The sequence below is a fragment of the Galeopterus variegatus genome, unplaced genomic scaffold (genome assembly GCF_000696425.1).
Source record: "Galeopterus variegatus unplaced genomic scaffold, G_variegatus-3.0.2 Scaffold956, whole genome shotgun sequence".
Lineage (NCBI taxonomy): Eukaryota > Metazoa > Chordata > Mammalia > Dermoptera > Cynocephalidae > Galeopterus > Galeopterus variegatus.
In genome coordinates, this window is record NW_007727067.1 from 179,082 (window position 1) to 195,655 (window position 16,574).

Consider the following 16,574-nt stretch of genomic DNA (forward strand, 5'->3'; position numbering starts at 1 on the left):
TGTAAAATTAGGAAGGAAAAACAACAGATTCAATATTTATTAAATACATACAGTATTTCAGGCATTTCTCTAGGTGCTGAAGATATAGCAGTGAATAAAGCTGATAAAATCCTTGTCCTGTACACTAAAGCAATATGTTGGACAGTGGGGTACCAGAGGTGGTTTATACTGACTCTCAAGAGTTGATTGTCAAATTTTCAGGAATTCTGAGAGCTGGTTGCTAAAACCCAACCATCATTAAAAATTAAACTCTATAAACTTAAAATTAAATGCATGTTATTAAAACCAAAGATAATACTCAAAACTCATCACTTCTTAACTATTTTACTTTGCAAAGGTTTTTCCTAATAGAAGAACAAAGATTTCTGGGACCTCAGAAACAACATATCACCATGCCTCTGCCACCAGGCTTACCGTCCTCTCCTGACAAATAAAAACGTGCTGTTAACATTCCCCCCTCATAGGACAGTGGGCAAACTGGACTCCCTGACTTTTATTATTACTTGTGCTCTTAAGGTATTTACATCTATCGTATCTATTTGGTGGAAATACCATACGATTGTACGTTACTGCACATCTCTTTCCAACTCCACAATTGGTAGCTTGAAGTTGGCCACGGTAGGAGTTTTTGCACAATGGAAATCAGAAAAGGTTACAAAACAGGGCTTTTACTTCTCTAGAAAGCAGCTGTTAAATATTTACCAGCATACCCCTTGATAGGACTAGGAGCACACCCTAAGAAGTCAGGCATTCAGAGTCTTGCTAACAATGTGATTTGACTTAAGATACCTAATATTGTTTTCCTCCTTCATAAAATGGGACTAATAGTCTGTTTTAGTCTGTTTGTGTTGCCGTAATAAAATATCTGAGACTGGGTAATTTATAAAGAACGGGAAGTTATTTCTCACAATTGTGGAGGCTGGAAAGTCAAAGATCAAGGCACTGGCAGTTTTGGTGTCTGGGAAGGGCCCAGTCTTGGCTTCCAAGATGGTGCCTTGAACACTGCATCCTCTGGAGGGAGGAACACTCTTTCTGATATGGGCAGAAGAGAGAGAATCCATTTTCATAAGCCCTTTTTATAGCAGCGTTAATCCATTCATAAGGGCAGACCCCCCATGAACTAAATACCCTCCATTAGGCCCCACCTCCCAACACTGCTGCACTGAGGATTAAGCTTCCAACACATGAATTTGGATGGGATAAAAACATTCATACCACAGCAAGTACTATAAAGAGTTTCCTAATGGTTTGACTCAAGATTTTTCGACATTACAATGGGTTTATTGAGATGTAACCCCATTGCAAATAGAGGAGCATCTGTATATATATTTAATGGAATGAAATAATATCAAGTAATAACACAGACATATGTGCCCAAAAGATGTGAGTGAATTATTATTATTTATTCATAGAGAATGAAGAATTGACTACTCAGAAGGCCTGTTACAGACAAAGCAAGAGAAAATATTTATGCATGAGTGGTCAGTTGGGAGCAGCAAACTCTTTCTGGCTGTCTGGAGCTTTATCCCTAGCCTTCTAACCCCAGGGGACGGGGGAATTCAGTCTCTGCTCCCTGTGGTACACAGCTGCAGGCATCAGGCCAAATGCACCCAGCAGTCAGTGGGCCCAGGAGAAATGAGGAAGGTGAGAGAACTCAGATCAACAGCAGGGCAGGCTGGACGTAACCATTCCAAAGGATGGTGGGTCAGTTTCCAGCTTAAATCTGGCTCCCAGCAATGCAGGAAGAAGCTCTGTCCATGAAGACATTTGCAAGTCCACTCAGACCCTCTCTGAGGGAAGTCAGCAAGATGCTGGTTAGGAGGATTGAGAAGACTACATGGAAAAGGAGATAGTTTAATTTCTTTGGCCTTGAATTCTCCAGGAAATCAAGCAAGAGACTGAGGTCCTTAAACTCTATCTGGGCAGCAGAGGTTTGCGGAGGAAGGGAAAGGAGCATAGAAGGAGACATGCCACTGAGGCCACACAGCAGGGCTGAGAGGATTGAGGCAGGAAAGCTGTGGAGAGCTAGTATCATAAAAACTCCTGAGCTCTGGCCTCCTGTTGAAGGGCGGGAGTGCACTGATTCCTGTGGCCTCCAGAGGGTGCTCAGGCCCAGATACGGACAAGCTTCTCCCCTCAGTCCAGGCCAGAAGGCTGGGAAAGACTGAGGACAAGTGGAAGTGCGTTCCTCAAGTGAGGGGAAGAGAAACAAGGCCAGCCCTATCTTGGGTACACTGAGAAGAGTTGCCTTGGGCTCTGTGACCGGCACCAGGGTGGCCAATATATTCACTGCCCTGGGTTCCCAAATGGACACAGTCCTCTGCCTCTTAGCTCCTCCCAGAACTTGTGCTTCAACCTGTGCTGCCTGAGATGCAGAAAACTCTGCTGGCCTAGTCCCTGAGGTGTGGAGGGGAGGAGCAGTGGGAGAAGTGGAAGAGGGAGACTCCGATAATGGTATCTCTGCTGGGGGGTAAACAAGTGAATTAGGAAACAACAGTGAAAAGGGGCTGGAAAGCACTGTTCTGGGATAGATGGATACAGGGGCGCTATAAAGGGGATCAGAGCTGTGTGGGAAAGAAAAGGCCAAGCTGAAAATCTATCATACAGTATTTGTGCTGTTTCCTCTCAAAGAGCCCTGCCAGGCCAGAGGGAGACTGCTCCCTGGACTAGTAAGTCAGTGTAGGACCCTGCTAATAGGACTTTTGGAGGCTTTCACTGTGGGTTTTCTGTGGGGTGTTTGTGACTTGAGGTGAAAGTTTCCATCTCCCCAAGCAGGCTCAGCAAAATCTGTCAGACATGTAGACAGGGCTCTGGCAGCTGGAGACAAGTTGCTGAGGAGACTGCTGATGGAGGGGCCACTGGGTGTTCAGGAGAGAGAATCCCAAGAAGGTTGTATAAGCTTTCAGGAGGTGAGAGGAAAAGAAAAACTGAGGGGGAGTCTGGGAATAACAGTTCCCAGTGTTCAATGCCCAGAAATGGGTGGAGCAGGTCCAGCCAGATATGTCCTTCAATAGGAAGAAGGTGGGTACCAGGCACTGGCTGTAAGAGCTGTGGCATTGCCCATGCTGCCGAGGACTCAAGTAGTCCAGCTTTGCCAACTGATCTATGAGGAGGGAATGATGTTAACATCATGTTTTCATCTGTCAGTCAGGAGACGGTGTTAAGCCTGGTGGCAGAGGCCTGGTGACATGTTCCTGAGGTCCCAGAAATCTTTTTCTCTTGGGAGAAACCTTTGTAGAGTAGAAAAGAGATCTGAGACTTTTTCTAATGTTATATTGGGGGCTGTCAGGGGTAAGAAGCCATCTGAGGGGGATCAGGGCTCTTTCAGCCTTGGCTAAGGAATAGGGGCCCTGGAACCTTAGCCTGACCCATAGCCAATTCTGTCTATAATTCTCTTCTGACCCAGCAGCCATTTCTTAGATGGAAATAGGGGAGGAATCGAGAGTGGTCCCAGGGAGTACCTATGATAGCATATTCTGAAAATAGCAGGTGAGATCCTAGGAAAAGAGGGATGTGGGACTGGGACACTGGAGAGAGAAGACCATCAGATAAGAGGCAGTGACAAGGGAATCTGTGACACCTAGGTTACAATATGTCCCTTCTCATAACATACTACCAATTCTTAATATTCCCCTTACCCTAGAAGGGGGAAAACTGTCAGACATTTGGCCGCAACACAAGCAACACTAATCAGTACTTGAAATGCAATTTTTTTTCATTCAACAAGTATTTATTGGGCAACTATTTTATGCCACACACTAGGTGGCAGAGATATAATGGTAAAAGAGATTAAAACACATAAGGGCAAAAGAAAACAAAGCAAAAAAGATTAAATGAGTAGACAGATGAAATAATTTCAAGTTTTAGTAAGTGATATAAAACCAGTTAGCTCAGTTGGTTAGAGCACAGCCTTATAACACCAAGGTCTTGGGGTCAGTTACTGGAGGAAAAAAAAAGCTTCATTGAGAACGTGGCATTTAAGCAGTAATCAGCTGTAAATATTGTGAAACACCAGTTACAGTTCTATTTGTTCTGTGATGGGTAAATAAGGCATTTTCCCCCTAAGGTGGAAACTATTAAGAAGGACTAATTACTAGTAGTGATAGTGCTCTCTGCAAGAGAGACACCCCCTCCTCCTGTCCCATTACTGTCAGCCCTTCCCTTCCAGGCAAGATTTGCAAAGCTCTTTGCCAGTGGGGGTTGAGGCTGGGCACAGGGCTTGGACATTTTGGCAATGGTGAGAAATTATTGTCCCCAAAATCACTAGTGCCAGGGTAAAACAAACAGGCTTGGGGATGTCCCAGAAAGGCCCCTCATGGAGCTTGGAAAAAGCTGTTCTCTGAGTGTTTTTCTTTTTTTGTTTGTTTGTTTTTTATTTGTTTTTTGTTGGCTGTCCGGTTCTGGATCTGAATCCTGGACCTTGGTATTATCAGTCCCACACTCTAACTAAATAAGCTAACCAGCTAGCCCTCTGAGTATTACTACGTAAGTTTATTTGTGTGTAAGTTTACTAAGTGCATATAAGTATCAGTGTCTTTAGCTGCCTTAGAGCAAGGCTTGACATAGTACACAAAAATGTTAGTTCCCTCCTCCCCTATTGTAGAGATAAACTCAACAACAGAAAGGTGATTCTCAATCTACCCCCTTTCCTAATTTATGGGCACCTAAACCCACTGCCAGTGTGATGAGAGTCACAGCTGGACATCAACATCATGGGCTGGTCACTGCTCAAACGTTGCTGAAGGGGGATGAGCGCAACTGCCAGGAAGAGGGAGTCTTGGACCTGGATTTCTGTCCAGACCCTGACCTTATTTGCAGTGATGTAATCAGCCAATATTGGCATAGTCCTGAGAGACAGCTCATTCCCAGTAGGGTTAGAAGTGGGGGTGGTGCTACTGCCAGCTCTCTCTATATAAGAGTTCAACCAGGTGCCTAGAGCATTCTGTGACCTCTCCAGCTCAGTATGGCTAGGGCACCAGGAGCACCAGTTGCACTTGGGTTGTTGGGCCTGTGCTGGTCACTGGCTACCGCCAGTCCTCTTCCTCCGTGAGTAAAGCTAGGATTAGGAAGGAGGATTGGGGTCTGAGCTAGGGCAAGATAGGGCCAGTTTTTAGGCCTGGGTCAATTTTGGGGTTAGGAGCTGAGGGAAGGGGATGGTCCCAGTGATCCCAGACATCTGTTTTTGTTCTCTCTAGGACCAGTGCCCCTGGCAACGTTGCTGAAAATGGTATTGGAACCAAGCCAGGCTCAGATGCAATCGGTGAGGACTTAACTTTCTCAGTCTGTCTGGTTGTGTCTCTGCATTTTATAATCTTACTGGTTTCTTTTTTCTTTTTTTTACTTTACCATTTCCCCACTTCCCCAGAACCCTGCTCAGATGGCTGGAGCTTTGATGCTACCACCCTGGATGACAATGGAACCATGCTGTTTTTTAAAGGTAGGAGGGGCTAGGGTTGGGGCATTTGGGACCTCAGACTTAATCCCCTTCACAGAGTATGTCTCCATTAGTGGGAAATCTTAGGAATTATCTGAGGGTGTCACTGACAGCTTCTCAGTAGTCCAAAGGTTTGTTCTGGATCCCTCAGTGAGTGTGGGTTTTTTAGGGGAGTTCGTGTGGAAGATTCACACGCGGACCCGGAAGTTAATCTCAGAGAGGTGGAAGAATTTCACTGGCCCTGTGGATGCTGCATTCCGCCGTGGTCATGACAGTGTCTTCCTGATCAAGGTACTGCTGGGCAAAGGTCAGGGCTGGGCTGGAAAGGGACAGAAACAGCACTAGAGACCCTCCCCCAAGTGGCTGTGGCATGAGCTGATAGTGATAGGTACCAGATTTTCTTCCCCTGTGCTTTCCTTTCCCAAAAAAGCTCAGGCTAAGGAAATGTGTCTGCACATGGGCCTGGCAGGCACAGCATCCAGTGGCTATTCTTCAGTCCTTGTCTCAGTTCTAGACCACTCTGCTACACCTCATGCTGGTAGCCATCCTTTCCTTCTTGGAAGTTTCTTCTCATGGCTTCCTTGACCCTGCATCAGGTCCTCTTCATATGGCAGGGAAGGTTGTTCCCAGCACTATGGCCCCTGGCCAATGGGGTCAGTGGAGGATGACATCCAGCCTACTGTGCTCACCAAGGCCTGTGCCCTGGCCCAGGATGAGTGTGCTCAGAGGAAGAGGTACCTTCTCTTCACTTGCCAAAAGTGCTGTGTGGTTGGCAGGCCTGATTGCCAGCTTTGTTTTCCCTAGTGTCTCTTTTCCTTCTCTTCTCAGGTGTCTCATCCTCAGCCAGTCCCCAAATAGTTTCTTGGGAATCCATCCTAGTCCTTCCATACACCTTCCCTGGGTGAATTCAAGCATTGCCATGGCTCTGAGGATTCTCTATGCTATGGACACTGGGTCTGGATCTCTTTCCTGAGCTCCAGACATCTCTTTCCAATTTCCTGGCAAAAATCTCTGGCTTAGATGTTCCACAGGCACCTCAAATTCAGCAAATCCCAAAACTGAGCTTAGAGTCTTCCTTAAAAAAAGCAACTCCTGCATTCCCTATTTCAGTAAATGGCACAACCACATGTCTGGTTACTGCAAGCCAGGTGCAAATCAGGTCTCATGACCTGGCCCTTGGTTATTTTTTCAGGTTTATTTCCTCTCCTACCACATGAACTATGTGCCAGCCACTTGAGACTACATAAAGTTCTCTGAGCACACTGTAATTCCTCATGTTTGGGCTCTACATACTGCCCCCTCTCCTGGTAACGCCTTTTCCTCACTTGTCCACTTGGAAAATTCCTTCCCATTTTTTCAACTCTTGGGCCAAATGCTCCCTGTCTGCTGTGAAGCTTTCCAGAATTTCTGTAGGCAGACTTACGCACTTCCTCTATATTTCCAATGCACTTGCATGCTTTCCACCTTGGTGGTTGCATAGCTAGGATTAAAGGAATCCTTTATCCTTTTGTACAGTGAACTCCTTGAAGTCAAAGACAGGGTCTTGTCATCCCTTTATCCCTAGTGCTTCTCACAATATTTGGCATATAGTAGTGATTCAGCAACTGTTTCTTTAATGAATGAATAAACGAACAAATGAATGTAAATATGGATGGACGATTGCAGGATGAGTATTTGTGGATATGTTTGCCAAGACTGAAGGTGTTTCAAATAAGTGTGCCACAGTAGTGTCTGGTGGTACATAGTGAGATGTGTGTGATATAGGAATAATGACTGGATCTGTATAAACTAAGGGTATGTATTGTGCAAGTGGATAGTACATTGTTGTCCACAGATGGACTAAAAGCAGGAAGACATTGTGTAAGTGCAATAAATCAAAAGTGTTGTGTGTGAATGCAGAATGGCAGAATCTGTGGTGCACAGTTAAAAAGAGAGTGCTTTTGGATGCAGGGGGACAAAGTCTGGGTATACCCTCCTGAAAAAGAGAAGGGATATACAAAGTCACTCCAAGAAGAATTTCCTGGAATCCCATTCCCACTGGATGCAGCTGTGGAATGTCACCGTGGAGAATGCCAAGATGAAGGCATCCTCTTCTTCCAAGGTCAGTTCAGGCCGGAATCCAGGGACCTGGAGCAGTGGTGGTTTGGTGGTGATGTGGTAGTTGTGCTGATAGTAATGGCCATAGTGGTAGTGATGGTGGTGGTGGAGCCACTATATGGTGGAGCCACTTTCTAAGGAACGGACATAGAGAAGCCAGTTATGGTCTAGAGGTCAAGCAGGGGAAAGAGAGGAAGTCATTCTGGTGAAGGTAACTGGGTGTAATTCTGCTACAAGTTCCTCACTGTTTCCCATGACCCTAGGACAAATCTTTGCTCCTTAGTCTTACAGACAAACAACTCTCCATGACTTACCCCTATTGACCTCCAGTTTTGACTCTTATCATCCCCTTACCTTTAATACTAAGTTCCAGAAACTCCATGCTGTTCCATGTACACTCAGTTTGCTTCATGCTTCAGGCTCTTTGCTCTCTCTGGAGTTTCATCTCCCCTTTTCTCAGCCTTGTAACTCCTCCTTCAGATTTTAAATATCACTTTCTCTGGGAAGTTTTCCCTGATTCTCCCCACTACCTTTGCTGAGCTGATTTTGTGCACTTTGCTGCTGAATTTTATTGTGTGATCACTCTCCTCAACTGTCTCCCTGCTGGGCTGTGAGCTCCATGTGGCTAGTACTGTATCTGGCCCAACCACGGGCCCAGTGCAAGCATGATGGGGGGCATAACCCAGCTTTACTAAATGCTTGTTGATTGATGGGACAAAGGTAATCGCAAGTGGTTCTGGGACTTGGCTACGAGAGTGGGAAAGGAGCGTTCTTGGACAGCTGTTGGGAACTGCTCTTCTGCCCTGCGATGGCTCGGCCGCTACTACTGCTTCCAGGGTAACCAATTCCTGCGCTTCGACCCTGTCACGGGAGTGGTACCTCCCGTGTACCCTCGGGATGTCCGAGATTACTTCGTGCTCTGCCCTGGCAGAGGTAAGAAAGCCCCAGCCCCTGGGACATGCTGGAATTCCTTCACTTTCCCTCAGCTTGTGGACCCCAAGTAACCCAGCTCTCACCTTAACTCCATGTTGGCCCTTACCCAAGCCCCATTTGCATTCTGGCTCTTCCCATTGATGTCCGAGATTACTTCGTGCTCTGCCCTGGCAGAGGTAAGAAAGCCCCAGCCCCTGGGACGTGCTGGAATTCCTTCACTTTCCCTCAGCTTGTGGACCCCAAGTAACCCAGCTCTCACCTTAACTCCATGTTGTAACTCCTTGGCCCTTACCCAAGCCCCATTTGCATTCTGGCTCTTCCCATTGTCCTCATATAGGGGAAGCCCACACCCCCACTAGCCCCAGCCATCTCTTCCACCTCAAAACTCACTCTGACCTCTGGCCCTCCCTCTGTGTTTCCTTCACCTATTTCTCCTCCCAGGCCATGGTCATCGACACAGGAATGGGACCCATCATGGGAATGGTACCCACCAAAGCCCTGAGTATATGCGCTGTAGCCCAGATCTAGTCTTGTCTGCATTGGTGTCTGACCACCATGGTGCCACCTATGCCTTCAGTGGTGAGAGATGCCCCCAATTCCCTCACCTCTGCCCTCCCATCTCTTTCACTTGTCTTCCACTCCTGACACATTTCCTCCATTTTTATCACTGTGTTCCTTATTTTGTCCCCTCTGTCCCCCATCCTTAGCATGTCCTTTTGCATCCTTCATCTCCTTTGATGCATATTTTTAAACCTCGCCCCTCACTGTCCAGGTATCTAACTCCATACATCTGTCTACCTCCAAGTGCTATCTACTCCCATGTCTGTGCCCTCTGTGGTCCTCTCCAGACACCTATGTCTCCTCATATTCTCCTTGCTCATTGCCCTGCTGGGCCCTCTGGCTCTCCCTTGCTCTCTGGACCTCTCTGTGTCTCTGTGCTTCCTTGTGTCCCTTTGCTCTTGCATGTCTTTCTGAGTCTTCTGGCTCCCGCTGAGCTCATCATCAGGAGCTCCAGCTTTTCCCAGGTGCCTAGTTCATATGTCCAGGCTTCTGGGCTCAGCATTGCCTGGAGATGAGATGTTCCCATTGCTGAGAACCAACTAGGAAATGCTGAGTACCTTAGACCTGTAGAAGGTGGTTTCATCAGCCTGAGGAGGTTTCTTCTCTGATTGGCCAGTGAAGATACCTCTCCCTTGTCCTGTGGCATCTAATGATATCAAGGGATGTTCTGGGGTTTGTCAGACAGTGAGTAATGAATCATGCTCCACATGTAAGAACATCTCCAAGAGAGGGTGTGAACAAGCACATTACACACAACCTAAGATATCTGTAAGATCAAATACAGAGCTAGGGTAGTGGTGAGAATATGTAACAGTGAAAATAAAATTTTGTTCCTAATCCTTGGACAAATCTGATCTGTTATGACTACCAACTTCTACTGAAAAATACACAAGCTTCATGGAGAGCATATCTCCACAGCAGTAATATATGCCTCAGTGAGAATATACAGCCGTGATAAAACACACACACCTTTAGTGAAAATACACAACTGCACTGAGAACATATGCCACAGTAAGAACATGTAAGTATCAGGAAAATGTGCATCTATGGTGAGAGCATGGAACCATTAGGAGGACATACAAAGTGAGATACACACACACGCAGATTAAGAAAACAGGGCCACAGGAACCACACTGAAATGTGGAGAGCATACCCAGCCATGGAGAGATCACAGAACTTCAAGGCCATATGGCCATAAAGAGAATACAGCTGAACTCCTAAGTGAAAAGTAGCATGTATGTTCCATAGCTGTCGAGAGCACACAGCCACGGGGAGAACCCCATTATGTTAAAAATACCCAACTGAGGAGAGAACTCACTATCTCGTTGAAAATACCAATGTGACCCAGCTACTCAGCAGGGGCTGGTCCTCTCCTCTCTGTGGTAAAACTTTCTCCTTTCTCTACCTCCCAGCTCCTTATCTATTCTCTCTACCTCTTCACAACTTGGGCTTGCACATGGACCATCATGTCCTCTCTATCTTCTCTCTACTTCATGAACTTTCAGCCTCAGATCCAACTGATGATGCCCTCATTTATTCTCTTTTCCTAGTCAGATTTCCAGAGAGGGAATTGGATGGCCCAGTCTGTATTTTCATACAGGCCACAGTAAAGTGGTTGCTGGCCAGCCTGTCTGTGTATTGGCTACTGATGGGTTGGGGGCTCATCACTTATTTCTGCACAATGAGCAGCATAGCTCTGCTTCTCAAGATACAGATCCTGAGGAGGGTAGTTTCAGCAGGACGCTGAAGGTGGGTAAGTCAGTCACCACTACATACTCAGTACACAGCTATAAGGAGAACCTGTGGCTGCAGCAAGAGCACCGGGTGGGTGTTTACCTAACAGATATGCATTGAGCACCTGATAGGCACTGGGCATTGTTCTAGGCACTGGGATACAATAGTCAACATGGCAGATGAGACACCTGCCCTCATAGAGCCTGCTAGAGAGAGAAAGGACAATAAGAAAGCGAAAGAAGGAAAGAGAATACTTTCAGGTAATGTTTACATCTTCGAAGAAAACAAGACAGGATAATGGTATAGAGGTGAGAAGAATGAGGGGCCCCTCTTCTGAAGAGATGCTTTTTGAGCTTAGATTTCAGTGATGAAAAGGAATTAGTCCCACAAAGCACAGGAGGAAAAGCATTTTAGGGAGAGTGAACAGCAAATGCCTTGAGGAATCGATAAAGAAGGCAGGTGTGGCTGGAATACAGAGGAGCAGGTGGGTGGCTTAAGAGAAAGAGAGAGGCAGGTTAGTCCCACAAAGCACAGGAGGAAAAGCATTTTAGGGAGAGTGAACAGCAAATGCCTTGAGCAATCGATAAAGAAGGCAGGTGTGGCTGGAATACAGAGGAGCAGGTGGGTGGCTTAAGAGAAAGAGAGAGGCAGGGGCCACATTACATAGGCCTGTTAAGGATTTTCAACCATGAAAGGAAGCCAAGAGAAGAAGGTCTTCAGTGGAACTATGGTACACTCTGACTTATTTTTAAAAAGATCATTCTGGCTTCTTGTGGAGCATCAGTCATAAAGGTTGATGGTATAAGCAAGAGATACAGCTGTTCCTACAGTTGTCCAGATGAGAGGTGACGGCAGCTTGGACTAGGATGATAGCAGCAGAGGTGGTGAGGAGTCATCATGATATATTTTGGAGGTAGAGCTGCCAGCATTAATGGGTAGATTAGCTACTGGTCAGTTGGGAAGGGAAAAGAGCGGTTTCAAGAATGACTCAGCTTTTTGGGACTGGGCAACTGTGTGGTTGGTGGTTTCCTTTTCTAAAATTAGGAAAAACTAGAGAGTAGGAGCATGTATGTGTGTCTTGGTGGGGGCCTAAATCAGTTTGGACATGTTAAGTTTTTGGTTCCTCATGGTACCAAATGATTATGTTAAGTAGGCAGCTGAGTTTGAGCCTGAAGCTCAAAGGAGAGGCTAGTGAGAGCTGAAGACAACAGATTGGAAGTCACCAAAATGTAGATGGTGTTAAAGCCCTGGGACCAGGTGAGATCACCATGGGAGCGAGGGTGGACAAAGACAAGAAGAGGCCCAGACTAGGGGATTCCAATATTTTTTTTTTTCTCCTTTTTGTCTTTTTTCGTGACGGGCAACGGATCGCAACCCTCAGTGTCGCCCCCGTACCAGACCAGGACCGGCTACGGGATCGCAATCCTCGGTGTTGCCCCCACACCTCGCTCAGCCAGTGAGCGGCTGGTCTGTATGTGGGATCCGAACCCTCGGCGGGAGCGCCGCCGCGCTTCCCAAGCAGCGCACTGTAGCAGTGCGCCACCGGGCCGGCCCGGGATTCCAATATTTAGATATCAGGCCGAAGAGAACAGTAGGCAAAAAGATAAGAGGGCTGGTTGGTTAGCTCAGTTGGCTAGAGCATGGTGCTGATAACACCAAGGCCCAGGGTTCAGATCCCCTTACCAGCCAGCTTCAAAAAAAAAAAGGATAAGAGGAACGCTGAGAGAGTCTGGTATCACAGAAGCCAAGATTCAAAAGAGATATTTAAGAAAAAGGGAGTTGTGAGAGGTAGAGTCAGGTGAAGACAGACAATTGACCATTAGATTTGTCAGGTTGGAGGATACTGGTGATCTTGATAAGAACAATTTTAATGGAGGAGGGAAACGAAAGTGTAATTGAAAAGGGATGAGAAAAAAAGTAAATGGGAACCTAGACAATTCCTTTAATAAGTTGTTATGAAAAGGGTAGAAGAAAAACAGAGTGTTGGTCTGGCTACCCCCTCACTCTCCTGCCACCTCACAGGCATCAGACAACACAGCCAGAGTGAGGACAGTTAGTGGAAGCTTGTGGGTCTGGCCAGTACATCTCATTATCTATAACCACATCTCTGCCTATGGACAAGTGAGATGCATAGGGAGCCCCCACCAAACCCCATGATATTTGCCTTACCTGGAATCTCGACCACTGTTCTCCAGGCTTGCCTTCAGGCCCCTGCTGACCCCAGTTCCAGCCAGGCCACAATGCCCAACATTGCTGACCAAGTCGTGATCTATTTCTCCCTCTCACCTGTCCTCTTCCTTCTTGGGCTCTGTATGCATTCTCTCTCTCTCACGGCTCATCCTCGCATCCCACACCAGCCACTTTACTGCCTGGGCTTTTAACCACCAGCACTGGAGCTACCTATGATACCCCACAGGGTCCCACTATTGGCGTCTGGACACCAGCCGGGATGGGTGGCATAGCTGGCCCATTGCTCACCAGTGGCCCGAGGGTCCTTCAACGGTGGATGCTGCCTTCTCCTGGGATAATAAACTCTATCTGCTCCAGGTATGTGTTGGGAGAGAGTCTTGAGGTGGAGACTGAGGCAAGGATATCCAGCTCTATGTTGATTACTGTCCTTTGTCCTCCAGGGCACCCAGGTATATGTCTTCCTGGCAAAGGGGGGCTATACCCTAGTAAGTGGTTATCCAAAGCGGCTGGACAAGGAACTCGGGAGCCCACCTGAGATCAAAGTTGAGATGGTGGATGCAGCCTTTACCTGTCCTGGGTCTTCTCGGCTCCACGTCATCGCAGGTGAGGGGCTTCTGGGTGCTAAGGGGTGGCTTGTTCTGTTACCTCTGCATGGCATAGATTTCCACCAGCACACGAGAAGGGCTAGGTCACAATCCTTATGACATGGAAGTCATGCTATTTTTGATGCCTTCTTCCCAGGACAGCAGCTATGGTGGTTGGACCTGAATTTAGGAGCTCAAGCCACATGGATGGAGCTTCCATGGCCCCATAAGAAGGTTGATGGGGCCCTGTGTATGGAAAATTCCCTCAGCCTCCACTCGTGTTCCACCAGTGGTCCCAGCTTGTACCTCGTCCATGGCCCTAATGTATACTGCTACAGTGATGTGGAAAAACTGAGTGAGGCCAATATCCTTCCCCAGCCCCAGACAGTGGCCAGCCTCCTGGGCTGCAGTCACTGAGGGGCCTTCTGACATGAGTCTGGACCACCCTTCCATCCCCCCCAGTTTCCTCACAATAAAGCCAGATTGCTTCTTCACTTGAATTAAGGGGCCCTAGTTGTGGAATAATCTTATTCTTTCTTTGAGTTAAAAAGTTAGCAACTTCTCTTTTAAGGATCTTGAGTTCCAGCAAGGCTGTGGGAAGCAAAGGAGGGGAAAGCTAAGGGACAAATCTCATTTCTGCATTTTTAGATCTAGATCAGCAACTTGCTTTCCCAGACTATCTACACATAGTGGGAAAAAGAGGACCAGAGTAGGAAGAGGAACTGCTATGTTTACATGTCAAGTAAGAGGCAGAGCTAGGACTCTGACCCAGCCTGCTAAGAAGTGACCAAAGCTTGGCTCCGAGGCATCAGGAGCAACGGGGCCTGGGGAAGCTATGTCCATGCAAAGTGAGTTGGCTCGAGGCTGCCATGGAGGGGCTTCTATCTGGCAGCCCTCAAATTGTGGTTCCAGGTGGTTCAGGTGGCACCACCCAGAAAACAAGGCTCTGGTTGCCAAGAGTTAGGCATAACAAGCAGAATAAGAAAAATGTGTGCGTGGGGGTGGGGGTGGGCAGTGGCCAGTTGTCTCAGTTACAGAGTGGTGCTGATAACATGAAGTTCAGGGGTTTGGATCTCCTTACTGGCCAGCTGCCAAAAAACCCCAAAACAAAACAAATAGGATGAAGTTGAGGCAGGGAAACAGAAAGACACCAGCTATGTGTCAAAAGCAAACTGGAGAGAGGAGAGGAAGAGAGAAGGAATAATTCAGGGACTTGGCACCACGAAATGCATTTGCAGAACACAGCCCCTGCGGGGCCTACTGGAGCCTCATGAGATCTGCCAACAGAGAGAATCTGACCTACCCTTTCAGTCTCCTGGGTATCTGCACCATCTAGGCCAGTGAATGTCACTAGTGTAAAGGTTGCCGTGTTTGGTTCTTTTTTGGTCATAAACTGACAGATGCTTTAGATTCCAAACTTGCTGACAATAATTTGACCAGGGATTGGGCCTGGACTACAGGTAGCTGGGTCTCAAATGAGACCCATTTTTTCCTCTATCTTTCCAACCCAGCTGAAGTTGGAAATTGATTTTTTTTTAGGCTGAAAAAATAGTCTGAGACTCTAGGAGGGGGACCTTACTCTGAGCTTTCATGTACTAGCCTCAATGACCTCTTCTGTAAAATGGGTATAATACTACCCACCTTCCAGTGACAATGAACACAGACTCAAACTCATCCCTTGGATTTACTCAGGAAGGAGCCCTGGAAGTAAACCTAGACTGTGACTCATGGCCTCATATGGTTTAGGGTTAGCTCCTCCTTATCTTGTGGCCCCTTGCTTTGTGGGGCTTTGGTGGATAGAACAGTAGACAGACAAGTTTCCACTGCCACATCGGACTTTATACTGGGAGGCTAGGCCATAGAATGGCTCCAGACTCAGGGGCTGGGAGTGGGGAGACAGTGGATGAATCTAGACATATCAAATTAAGGGCTACCCAGGTGGTTGGCTGGAGCTGGGAACAGAGGTTAGGGGCCAGGCACCAGAGCTGTGGAATCCACTCCCAAGGAGTATGTTGAGCTTTCCCCTTCATCCCTGATGGTGTCTGGTGGTTCTCTCATGGGGTTGGCTGCCAGTCTGAGGGGTGGGGACAAGGACAGAGTCTCAGGTCTGGGTCTTATTAAGTCCATGTGCTACATCTGGGGCTACCACTGCATCATGCTAAGGAGGCTAGAGGTGTCTAAACAGTAATCCAGCAACTCTGGTACTCAAGGTTAACCTCCTCCTCTCTGTTGAAGAGGGAGTACTCAGTTTCCTTTTTTTCCTCTCCTCCCACTTGTTCTATTGCAATGTCTCCAAGGAACCCCCAGAAAAGATTTGTCTCAGTCTGTTTAGGCTGCTATAACAAAATACCTTAGACTAAGTAATTTATAAACAATAGAAATTTATTGCTCACAGTTCTGGAGGCTAGGAAGCTCAAGGCTCCAGCAGATTTGGTGTCTGGTAAGGTCTTGCTCTGCTTCAAAGATGGCTCCTTTTTGCTATATCCTCACAAGGTGGAAAGGGGGCAAGCAACTCCCTTCAAACTCTGTTAAAAAGGTACCGATCTCATTCATAAGATTGGAGTCCTTGTGGCTTAATCACTTCCCCAAAGTCCCCACCTCTTAATATTATCACATTGGGTATTAGATTCCAATATATGAATTTGGGGGACACCAACATTCAGACCATAGCAAGGTCCAACTCATGTTTCTTTTATCCACTTGCTTGGCATCTCCCATGTGCAGAGTAATGTGTGAGGCAATCTGGTAATGAGATGAATCCAACAGTCCCCACCCTCAAGAATCTGCCATTCTATCAGTCAGGAGGGGAACACAGACAAGGCATCAAATAAAAGCAATAAAGAGAAATACACATTAAGATGGAAGACTATATATACAAAGGAGAGCAGAGCCAGCAATACTAGGGATGGAGGAAGGATTAGGAAAGGCTTCATATAATACTTGAGCTGAATTTTAAAAGATGAGTAGAATATATGCAACTCCTTTAGCAAATATGTATTCACTGCCTGCTATGCATTACCATGCCAGGGAGCATTGCAGGC

General features: G+C 46.9%; 1 protein-coding gene across 1 annotated transcript; it reads left to right on the forward strand.

Annotated features, from left to right (window-relative positions):
- Positions 1-4,963: 4,963 nt before the first annotated feature.
- HPX (hemopexin) lies at positions 4,964-14,030 on the forward strand. The gene is made up of 10 exons (XM_008573689.1): positions 4,964-5,046; positions 5,196-5,260; positions 5,366-5,437; positions 5,604-5,725; positions 7,385-7,535; positions 8,252-8,464; positions 8,906-9,043; positions 13,176-13,306; positions 13,390-13,552; positions 13,691-14,030. The coding sequence occupies exons 1-10, from the start codon at positions 4,964-4,966 to the stop codon at positions 13,948-13,950; spliced, it is 1,398 nt and encodes a 465-aa protein (XP_008571911.1). The 3' UTR covers positions 13,951-14,030.
- Positions 14,031-16,574: the final 2,544 nt, after the last annotated feature.

Bases quoted from the DNA above. Each gene is read 5' to 3' on its own strand.
- HPX (XM_008573689.1), top strand. From the start codon at position 4,964: ATGGCTAGGGCACCAGGAGCACCAGTTGCACTTGGGTTGTTGGGCCTG. The intron at 8,465-8,905 runs GTAAGAAAGCCC...TTCTCCTCCCAG, and splicing joins CGTGCTCTGCCCTGGCAGAG to GCCATGGTCATCGACACAGG. The intron at 13,553-13,690 runs GTGAGGGGCTTC...CCTTCTTCCCAG, and splicing joins TCGGCTCCACGTCATCGCAG to GACAGCAGCTATGGTGGTTG.